At 42.3% G+C, this 12,271-nt stretch overlaps 1 protein-coding gene across 1 annotated transcript in view; it reads left to right on the forward strand.

Moving 5' to 3' along the window:
* SLC44A4 (solute carrier family 44 member 4) overlaps positions 1 to 12,271 on the forward strand; it is a 183,622-nt gene that overhangs the window by 153,930 nt on the left and 17,421 nt on the right. Inside the window, exons 13-14 of the mRNA XM_082264094.1 lie at positions 2,075 to 2,195; positions 9,782 to 10,038. Of these exons, the coding sequence (XP_082120220.1) occupies positions 2,075 to 2,195; positions 9,782 to 10,038 (378 nt within the window). The remainder of the gene's footprint in view (positions 1 to 2,074; positions 2,196 to 9,781; positions 10,039 to 12,271) is intronic.

Consider the following 12,271-nt stretch of genomic DNA (forward strand, 5'->3'; position numbering starts at 1 on the left):
GTGAAATGGTGGTAGAAAATGATAATCAGGGGTTGAATGACTGTAAGGCTAGATCCTGGACAGGGTCTTACGAGTTTGTATCAACAGCCATGGTGGAGTCTTCCAGCTAACAGGCCCATACCTTGTGAAACTTTTTATTCCTGCCTCTGTTCTCATAAGTGTCCTGATATAAGAAAAGATTGGAGTTAACTAAACGCTTCCAAAGGGTAATGTTAGGAGCAGCCTTTTTTCCAATGCATTGTAATCCCCTTCCTGGCATGGTAAACAAAGAGGCCCAATACAGTTCTCTCAGCAGTTAAAGGCCATGGGTTCCACGAGGCCCCAAAGGCAAAGCTTAGGGTTCAGGGTGATATGGGACAAGGCCACTTTATTGATCACTTTATCACCTCCGCACAGAACTGTGATATGAGGGGGGGTTCCAGAAATTATGAAAGAAGTCCCATCTGTTAGGTGGCAGAGCTGGATTTAAGGTTTTACAAATCCCAGGACCCTGCATTCACTGTATCTGGTCTCCCACAGTACACCGATCATAGAAATGCAATTATTTTAGTAAATATAAACTGCTAAATACCTTTTCTCATTAGCGGTATATAGCAGTCTTATGACTTCTATCAGTGTCTGGTTAAAGCATGTAGGAGGGGTTTTCATTCTCCTCTGACTGTCGTATGAGGCTGCATTACCTGAGGGGGGTGGAGCCTACACCCGATGCACCTCACGGACACCCACTCCTAATGTGCCTTTCCAGCCTGCACAGCTTATGTGCTTTCTATGTAAGTGTAATACTTTTTATTGTCTAATAAAACAATTTTAAACAGAGAGCATTAGATCTCGCTGTCATTTCCCCTATATCCACGCCGAGGACATATGAGAGATCTCCCTTTGGCTGCCTTCAGTTTTCAGGATATTGGATTGCTGCCACCCCCCTTTGGGAATATGCTGGTTCTGACCCGCTGGTGAAACAGGGGTCAGAACAGGAGGTGAGCAGCCATTTTTTCGGTGGAGGATTAGCACAAGCACTTTTGGTCTAGCACTGATCAGCGCCTTATTTTTGCACTATTTGTATATCGCTGCACTTTATGGACCTTTTTGGATCATTCCTGTATGAATTTGCTTAGTCAAGCTTGTTTACCATCAGCTATTATACTGGTTCACCCACTTTACTTTTTGCTGATTTTGCACTTATGGACTTTTGCAATATTGCACGGTTTACTATATGAAATGTTTCTACTTATTTATTGTCACATCGAGTCATAAATTGTACATTGCACTTTTGCACAATTGTTTTTTTTTTCTTGCAATATACATTAATTAGCATATGCATTTTTGTTTTATTTTGATCATTTATAGCATACTCAGCAGCTCTATTTCACTGCTCAATACATTTTTGATATTCTTATATCTTTTTTGACCCTTCAGTATCATAGCACAGTTCGCTTTATGTATTTTATTTGTAGGATTATAGTAGTTTTTTCATTGTTTATTATGCTAATTGGTGCGGCACTGTTGTTGTCGTCTTGATGCATTACCTCTGACTCTCTGTCTGGACAGTGCTGATTGGCCTTGTTCTGATCATATGCACCCTCCCAAGAGAAAAAAAAAAAACTCTCTAGCAATACACACCAAACTGAGCATGTGCAGAGTACCCCCAAGGCTCTGTACTAGGAAGAGACAGTTTGAGGACTGTGGAAGAAGGGAAGGGTCAGAGAAGACAACCCTCCTTTTTACACAATGCAAAGAATAAACCCCTTAGGTTCCCCTGTGAGTTCAAAAAGCAGGCTTTACTGCATATATAGACTGCTTTTACTGTTGTGGGTTTAGTAACACTTTAATTTTTGAAGCCTATGGGGAGTTTGAATTGAACTAGCCTGTCCCTGGCAGAGACTGATTTTCATTGTCAATGTCTGGAATGTCCCTAAGTTTTTATTATAACTTGAGGATTGCCATCGATAGTAACTAAATAACTGTTATATGGTATGAGTATGAATAGGATTGTGTATTACAAAGCACATAAAGAAAACTGGACTGTATAAATGTTTCTGGATGTTTTGCCCAGAGCTGGAAATCTACTTTAAAGCTCCTTAACCTATCTCAGATATCTGGCAACCGCAGGAGGACCAATGTTCATTGTATCTGTTACAAACTCCAGTATTCCCGGGTGTAGTGACATAAAGGGAAATGAAAGCTGCAATCCAACGGTGAGTCCCTTCCAAACTTCCCTCCCTGGCAATTGTATTTTGAGGACAATCGTTCAGTGTACTATGAGTAAACCTAACCTGGAAACGCAAAGATTTTTCTGGCGATCAGTTTGTTTGGGATGGATCTATAATCTGCATAATTTTTTGCCAGTATTTGTTCTAGGCCCAGCAAAATTACATTTTTTTTATTTTAAATCTTTGTGCTTATGTAGGCACATATTGGGGATTAACCTGATAATCCTGAATTGGCATGATGTGCCCATATGTGCTTTTGATTGCATTGGGAAGAAAAATCATCTTGGTCATCCTAAACATTTTGGGGCCACAGGGGATCCTCCAATCAAAGCGAAATGCCATCTTCTTTTAGAAAATACACTTATTCTACCACATCTTTTTGGTGGCCTAGGGGTAGCTGATATGCTGTATATGTGTGTGTATATATGTATATATACAGTATATATATATATATATATATATATATATATATATATATATATATATATATATATATATATAATTATACAGTATCTCACAAACACCCTCACATTTTTGGATTATTTTATTATATCTTTTCATGTGACAACACTGAAGAAATTACACTTTGCTACAATGTAAAATAGTGAGTGTACAGCTTGTATAACAGTGTAAATTTGCTGTCCCCTCAAAATAACTCAACACACAGCCATTAATGTCTAAACTGCTGGCAACAAAAGTGAGTACACCCCTAAGTGAAAATGTCCAAATTGGGCCAAAAGTGTTAATATTTTGTGTGGCCACCATTATTTTCCAGCACTGCCTTAACCCTCTTTGGCATGAAGTTCACCAGAGCTTCATAGGTTGCCACTGGAGTCCTCTTCCACTCCACTATGGCGACATCAGGGAGCTGGTGGATGTTAGAGACCTTGTGCTTCTCCATCTTCAGTTTGAGGATGCCCCACAGATGCTCAATAGGGTTTGGTCTGGAGACATGCTTGGCCAGTCCATCACCTTTACCCTCAGCTTCTTTAGCAAGGCAGTGGTCTTCTTGGAGGTGTGTTTGGGGTCGTTATCATGTTTAAATACTGCTCTGCTTCAGTATGTCACAGTACATGTTGGCATTCATGGTTTCCCTCAATAAACTGTAGCTCCCAAGTGGCGGCAGCACTCATCCAGACCATGACACTCCCACCACCATGCTTGACACTAGGCAAGACACACTTGTCTTTGTACTCCTCACCTGGTTGCCGCCACATACGCTTTACACCATCTGAACCAAATAAGTTTATCTTGGTCTCATCAGATCACAGGACATGGTTTCAGCAATCCATGTCCTTAGTCTGCTTGTCTTCAGCAAACTGTTTGAGGGCTTCTTTGTGCTTTTTTTTTTAGAAGAGGCTTCCTTCTGGGACGACAGCCATGCAGACCAATTTGATGCAGTGTGCGGCATCTGAGCTCTGACAGGCTGACCCCCCACCCCTTCAACCTCTGCAGCAATGCTGGCAGCACTCATACGTCTATTTCCCAAAGACAACCCCTGGATATAACGCTGAGCATGTGCACTCAACTTCTTTCGTCAACCATAGCGAGGCCTGTTCTGAGTGGAACCTGTCCTGTTAAACCACTGGGTGGTCTTGACCACCATGCTGCAGCTTGGTTTTAGGGTCTTGGCAATCTTCTTATAGCCTAGGCCATCTTTATGTAGAGCAACAATTTTTTTTTTTCAGATTCTCACAGAGTTCTTTGCCATGAGGTGCTATATTGAACTTCCAGTGACCAGTACGAGAGAGTGAGAGCGATAATACCAAATTTAACACACCTGCTCCTCATTCACACCTGAAACCTTGAAACACTAACGAGTCTCATGACACATGGGTAGGGAAAATGGCTAATTAGGCCCAATTTGGACATTTTCACTTAGGGGTGTACTCACTTTTGTTGCCAGCGGTTTAGACATGAATGGCTGTGTTGAGTTATTTTGAGGTGATATCAAATATACACTGTTATACAAGCTGTACACTCACTACTTTACATTTTAGCAAAGTGTAATTTCTTTAGTGTTGTCACATGAAAAGATATAATAAAATATTTACAAAATACGTGAGGGGCGTACTCACTTTGTGAGATACTGTATAGATCACAACATTTTGGTGCTGTGATTCAGATATTGAATATATTGCAGCATTTTGGATCACCAGTACTTGACATCCAGATAATAGCACAAAAATGCTGTGAAGTTAATTAGGAAGAGATGTCATTCGAAATCTTGGTGATTCCACATACACTATATTGCCAAAAGTATTAGGACACCTGCCTTTTATACACACATGAACTTTAATGGCATCCCAATCTTAGTCTGTAGGGTTACATAGTAGTTGAGGTTGAATAAAGACAATAGTCCATCCAGTTCAACCTGTGTCGGTGTGTGGCAGTAATCATCTTGCATACCCCTGAATGTTCTGATTCTTGAGATGTACGTCTAAGAGTCTTTTGAAAGCCACCATACTTCCCGCAGAAACCACCTCTTGTGGTAGAGAATTCCACAATCTTGTAGCCCTAACAGTAAAGAACCCCCCATGTTGCCTGAGGTTAAAACGCTTCTCCTCCAGTCGCATTGTATGCCCTCGAGTCCTCATGCAATCCTTCCGACTGAATAGCTTTTTTCTATGCTGAGATCCCCATTTAAATATTTATAAATTGCTATCATGTCCCCTCTCAGGCGTCTCTTCTCCATGGAGAATAAATCAAGCGATTGCAGGGTTCACTATTGAGTTGGCCCACCCTTTGCAGGTATAATAGCTTCAACTCTTCTGGAAAGGCTGTCCACAAGGTTTAGGAGTGTGTCTATGGGATTGTTTGACCATTCTTCCAGAAGCCCACTTGTGAGGTCAGGCACTGAAGTTGGATGAGAAGGCCTGGCTCACAGTCTCCCCTCTGGTTTATCCCAAAGGTGTTCTATTTGGTTGAGGTCAGACCAGTCAAGCTCCTGCACCCCAAACTCGCTTATCCACACTATATTGCTAAAAGTATTGGGTCACCCCTCTAAATCATTTGGTGGAGGGGGGTTATGGTGTGGGGTTGTTTTTCAGGGGTGGGCTTGGACCCTTAGTTCCAATGAAGGGCCCCCAAGACCTCAGCATACCAAGACATATTCGACAATTTCTTGCTCTAAACTTTGTGAGAACAGTTTGGGGATGGCCCCTTCCTGTTCCAGAAAGAAAAAGTAAAGAAGGGCGCACCAGCCTAGCGCATTACCTTTGCAAAAAGGGACATTTTATTTAAAATATACACATCATACTCACAATTGCGATAGACAATTCAAGCAGATAAAGGTATAGATCAACCCAGATGTCCACCTAGCAAGGCCTGCTAGTGAACGACAGTCATGCAATGGGTATCACCAAAGGAAGCTGACAAGTTTAGAGAGGTATCCCCTCTTCCTCAGAGCTGGATTTGGAGTGTGGGCAACTGATCTTTAAATAGTCATACCTAAATGACCCTTACCCACAGAGCCCTCAGACAATGGGCTGGGCTGTAGTATTAGTACTCCTGATTGGCTAAATGCCACAGGAAAACATACTTGCAAATTGGCCACAACATACAGATACATAACAAAAAAAATAAAGGGTTTTGCCAATGACTTTTCAACATGAAAATAAACTTTTGTATAAAGGAAATGCTCTATCTAAACAGTGTGTGAACATATAAATTCAGATCTGAGCTTAAGCATATATTGATGGCGACCATATTTTATAGTTCCCTTCCTGTTCCAACAGGACTGCTCACCAGTGCACAAAGGAAGGTCCATAAAGACATGTATGAGTGAGTTTGGGGGGGAGGAACTTGACTGGCCTGCACAGAGTCCTGACCTCAACCCCACAATATTCCTTTGGGATGAATTAGTGCGGAGATTGCAAGCAAGGCCTTTTCGTCCACATCAGTGCCTGACCTCACAAATGCGCTTCTAGAAGAATATTCAAACATTCCCTTAGACACACTCCCAAACCTTGTCGACATCCTTCCCAGAAGAGTTGAAGCTGTTATAGCTGCAAAGGGTGGGCCAACTCAATATACGGACTAAGACTGGGATGCCATTAAAGTTATGCGCGTGTAAAGGCAGGTGTCCCAATACTTTTGGCAATATAGTGTATATTACCTTCAGTTAATTCAGGTTGAACAGCTCTCAGTTCTTTAAAGCAGTGTTTCTCAACCACCGGCCCATGGCCCACTGCTAGCCACAGCCTCTCTCTTGGTCACAGAACTTACCCAAACAGTGCTTCCCAGCTCCCATAGTGCGACCCACCCTCCCATAGTGTTCTGCAGTGCCCTACAACCTTTCACAGTCACCACAGTGCCCCCTAGCTTGCTGCAGAGCCTCCAGCCCCCCCCCCCCCAAAGCCTTTTAGTTTTACGCATTGCCCCTGTAAAAGCCCCCAGCCTCCTGGAGAGACCCCCATCCCCCACAGTTGCCCGAGCTCCCTCCCAGAAATCTCATCCCCCTGCAGGGCCACCAAATCTGTTAGAGTCCCCTAACCCACTCCACAACCCCCATCCCTCCCCACAGTGACCCTAAGCCCCATCTATAGCCTTCCAGCATTTTTTTTACCATTTTTTTTATTCAAAGAATATATACTTTTTTTTACAAGCAACTATGGCAGGAATTGGTGTGCACAGGTGTTAAGCTGGCCATACACAGATATTTGATCAAATGTTTGAAGAAAGATTGTTTATAGAAACATTCTCCCTTGTCATTGAGTAAACTAATTTTGTTCAAAAGTCCTTAAAATTTTGTCCGGCCCTGCTATGTTAATGGACTCCCATACGCATTGGGCCTCATTCATACAGAAGTACTACAGTGTACACCCGTTTGAGGGCCATGTTTGGCCACATAAAGATGCCCAGGTGATCCATGCATCCCCATGCAAGTCAGTCCTATTCATGTCTATTGGGACGCATTGGCTGCATGGACAGAGCCATTGCTCCCAATTTGACAGCTGGATTTTGATAGTTTAAGAAAAATGTTCCACCTTGCTCTAAAGGAATTCTCTAATAAACAGTGTTTTGACCCCACTAAAACATCAAAAAACATTCTGAAAATGAAAGTTTTTAACTAAAGTTCCTCTGATGCGTGGCCAGCTTAGGTTTCTATCCTGAAACTTTCACTATTCACCCCATGCATCCCCAATGCCTGTACACCAATACAATATACCATCTTGAAGTTGCCTGAGTGTGGGGAAAACTATATTTACCGTATTTATCGGCGTATAACACGCACCTTAATTATAGGGGAGAAATTTCAGGAAAAAAGCTGAAATTTAAAACCGCTTTGAACATTTTTTTTAAATTAAATGCAGCCTCGCCAGTGCAGTGCCCATAAATGCAGCCTTGCCAGTGCCCATACATGCAGCCTCGCCAGTGCCCATAATTGCAGCCTCGCCAGCGCCAGTGCCCATACATGCAGCCTCGCCAGTGACATACATGCAGCCTCGCCAGTGACCATACATGCAGCCTCGCCAGCGCAGTGCCCATACATGCAGCCTCGCCAGCGCAGTGCCCATACATGCAGCCACGCCAGTGCCCGTGTCCATAATTGCAGCCTCGCCAGTGCCCATAATTGCAGCCTCGCCAGTGTCACTATCCAAATCACTTTTAAAAATGTCCAGAAAGCAACGGTGAGAGGTAGAAGGGGGCGGGCGGCGCCGAGGAGAAGGAAGGATGCGCTGTCATCGGAAGTCCGGGCGCCTATGATAGACATCGGCATAGGAGGCAGGACTTCCGATGACAGCGCGTCCTTCCTTCTCCTCAGCGCAGCTCGCCCCCTTCTACCCCTCGCCGCTGCTTTCTGGACTTTTTTTTTTTATATCAGCACTGTTACTTTTTCCTCCATTTTTAGGAGGAAAAAGTGTGTGTTATACGCCGATTAAATACAGTACATAGTTAGCTAGGCTAGAAAAAGACACAGATCCATTGTGTTGAACCAATAGAAAAGTAAACAAATCAAAAACCTTCGTATACAGAACCCGAGCCCCATGGCTGATCTAGAGGAAGGCCAAAAAAAAAAACTCTTATAAAGCATGATTCAGCTTGCTCCACCAGGGGGAAAAAAAATCTTTCCTGATCCTTTAGGACAGGGTTCTGTCCTTCAGACTTTGGGGGGGGGGGGCATATTTTAGCCACTGGGAGTAGAACATTTTCTAGCATCCATGGGAGTAGACAGTGTCTCAGGCTTGGTGCTCAGTGGAAGGTAAAAGAAATCACATAGCGCCTGTGGTCCGTAGAATTAGAAATAGTGCCCTATCATTGGTATTGGTGGGAAGAATAGTGCCTCATCATTGGTGTCAGTGGAACGAATAGTGCCCAAGGTTGGCATCAATGGGAGGAAAAGTGACTCCTCATTGGTGTCAGTGGGAGGAAAAGTGCCTCATCATTGGTGTCAGTAGAGTGATAGTGCTTGAGGTTGGTGTCGGTGGGAGGAATACTGCCCAATCATTGGTGTCAGGGAAAGAAATAGTGTCACATTGCTGGTGTCAGGGAAAGAAATGGTATCACATCTGTCAGCGCAAGTAATTATGACCCATCATTTAAGTCAGTGAGAGAAATAATGGCCCAGTGTTGGTGTCAGCGAAAGAAATAGTGCTTCGCATTTGGTGTCAGTGAGGGGAATAGTGCCTTATATCAGCGGAAGCAAGAGTGCTCCAAAGACCAGAAAAAGTCAAGAAAAGGACTGAATTTGGACCAGGGGCCACAAATTGGAGACCACTGCCCAAGGACAATACGATATTCCCTGAATCAATAATCTGTGATGCTATCCTATAATAACATATGTTGAATAGGGGTACTGATACTTATCTTGAATGAAGCAAACCTCTGAGTGTTCTTTCATCGTGTTCATTACATTAACTAGTTATTTATTTCTGGAGGGCCGTTTATCAACGGCGCTTCAGAAATGGCTCTTGCACATCTAGTGTGCCCAATAATGGCTGTGAAATGAGTCACCATCAAACAGGTTTGCTTACTGGCTCAGTGTACAGGGCTGGCTCTGTACCATGTGATAGCTGTGATGACCAATCAAGCAACCACAAATAAAAACAATGTACTGTTCACATTGGAGAGACCGCCCCTTCCTCTTTCAGCAGAGAAAGGAGGAGCTAATTAACCCCTCACCTCCATCCTCCCACTGTGTGCAAACTGAACATTAACCCCTTCACCTCCTCCTCCCTCTCAATACCAGCATGTTTCTTAATTTCCTCAAAAATTGTGGCTAAAAATGAGATGGCCAGCACATTTTTGTTTTGTGTGGTTTTTTTTTATAACAAAATCCAAAGGAAATAGGTAGTTTTTTTAATTGTTGGTCTTTTTTCCTTTTATAATGTAAACAATAAATTAGTGGTTATGAAATATCATCAAAAGAAAGAAAGCTATTGTCTCAAAAGTATGATATAAAATTGGAGGACAGTATTGCATGATGCAGTAATTGTCAGTCAAAGTATCACAGCACTGAAAACTAGAAAATTACCTGGTAACGAAGGTGTGATTATAGGCTAGTGCAGTGATTAGCGTGAAATACAGTGTTGGAATTAGACCCTCTAATTTTTTCTCCTCTCCTGCAGACATTTAACGCCAGCAATTACAACTGCCCTGACGTTCGGTGTATCTTCTACAAATACCAAACAGAAGGCCTTGTCCTGACGAACATCTTCAACCTGCAGATTTATAATGTCTTTGGTTTCCTGTGGTGTATTAACTTTGTCATTGCCCTGGGCCAGTGCGTCCTGGCTGGTACGTTCGCCTCCTATTACTGGGCATTCCACAAACCTAAGGACATCCCCTATTTCCCTGTCTCTGCTGCTTTTATGAGAACACTAAGGTGGGTCTGCAGATCTTCTGTACAGTAATACTACTTAAAAAAAAAAAAAAAAGTGATAATTCATTAATAGGTGGGGTCTTCTGGGCCAAGTCGCCCACCAACTTCTTAAGAAGTTCACAGGTAAGATCTCCCTTCCATTGTTATCATCTTGTTTCTTTCACTGTGGAGTCCTAATCCCAATTGAAGATCAGGCCTTTTCTGACACTTTTTGTTTACAAATTTTAAATCAGTAATTGTTTGCTTGAAAATTACTTATAACCCCTAAATATAATATATATATATATATATATATATATATATATATATATATATATATTATTTAGGGAATAAAATTGTGAAGCGTTGCAATTTGTTATGTCACACAGTATTTGCGCTGCGTTTTTTCAAACTCCATTTTTTGAGAAAAAATGCACTATAATTAAAAACAAAACACAATATATACCCTAATTTGTTTTGGAAGATATAAAAGATGATGTTGCGCTGAGTAAATGGATACCTAACATGTCACACTTGAACACTTGCGCATGCTAATGGAATGACAACAAACTACGGTACTTACAAATCTTCATAAGCGGCACTTTAAAAATTTTAATAGGTTACCTGTTTAGAGTTACAAAGAAGGTCTAGTGCTAGAATTATCGCTCTAGCTCTAACGTTCGTGGTGATACCTCATCTGTGGTGCGAACACCGTTTACATATGCGTGCCTGATTTACTTATGCGTTCGCTTCTGCACGTGAGTACGGAGGGATGGAGACGCTTTAATTTTTTTTATTTATTTTACACTGTCCCTTTAATTTTTTTTTTTTTTTTTATCACTTTTATTCCTTTTACAAGGAATTTAAATATTCCTTTTAATCTCTTTATGAAGAGATCTGGGGTAAAAAAAAAAAAAACCCAAATTTCTCCTTTACCTCCAAAAGCAAAAGATCAAAAAAAAAAAAAAGTTGATCTTTTGCTTTAAAATAAAAATAAAAAAAGTTTACTTCCACCCTGGACCAGAAGTGACGTCACAACGTCCTCAGAGCCATATCTGGTCTCTGTACACCTCTGTGACCAGCTGGCCGTACCGTTGGATCGTTTCTCGGACACGCTGGTAAAAACGGAAAGCCAGAGAAACACCGGCGAGCAGCAGAAAGGGGGGAGACAGTCCCCTCCCACCGCTTCTTAAAGCGTTCCAGTGGCTCATGAGCCACTCGGGACACTTTCATGAGAAATCCAGCCGCCCGCTGAAAAAATAAAAATACCAGGGTTATGGCTGATAGCTGCAGCCCATAACCCCAGTAAACTACTTCAAAGCCACAATGTATATATACGTATTGCGGTCTTGAAGTGGATTTATTGTGATTAAGCACATTTATTCGCAAATAGCACTTTATATTTCACATTAGTTGGTTTATACATGTATCACTTTTTACTGTGTTTGACACACCAAAGGTAGCAGCTTGTCATGAGCATCCCAGTGGCGCAGGTTTTATTTGTATTATATCTGTACATGTGCCTTGCTTTGTTGCCACAGCAAATATTAACCAGTATGTCACATTTGATAGGCAGTACTGCTGCCGAGCACAACCCCCTTAAAGTGTTTGTTACCCTAAAAAGAAAACTGATCCTGTTCCCTTAAAGCATGTTATACAACTCACTGCTTATGCAAAGTAATTTGGCTCCCCGTAGCACCTGAAATGCCTGGCTGATCCTGCCTGGCTATGCCCTCCCCGTGTAAACTGACCATGGTTTATCATGGCTGCTGAGCCCTGACACTGTGGTCAGTTTACATGCATCCATCATCCACAGCTCCCCCCTCCCCTCACTGCCTGTCAGCTCTGTCCACTCCTCTCCTGCTGCTCTCATATCTATACAATGATCGTGCCATCTCTTCTGTTCTATAATGCTATGTGTCCCTGTGCTGTATAAAAAAGGATGGAGATTATACCTTATATCAAAGCGTCTCCCTGCGCTCACGTGACTCCTTGAGTCTCTCTCCTCTCCTCCCAAGCTGGCGTCAGCTGCAGTGCTCGGCCTCGCCTGCTATAGCTGTCAACAGAGGAGAGAGCCAAGTCACTTGAGTGCCAAGAGACACCCTGTTAAAAGGTAAAATCTGCATTTTTTTTTTTTTTTTTATAGAGCACAGACACACAGCGTTTTATAACACAGGAGATGGCATGCTTATACAATAGTGAGTTAACAACCACTTTAAGTGAATGGGGCCATGCTGCAATTATGTACATTCCATGC

This window comes from Pelophylax lessonae (assembly GCF_965119305.1).
Source record: "Pelophylax lessonae genome assembly, chromosome: 7".
Classification (NCBI taxonomy): Eukaryota; Metazoa; Chordata; class Amphibia; order Anura; family Ranidae; genus Pelophylax; species Pelophylax lessonae.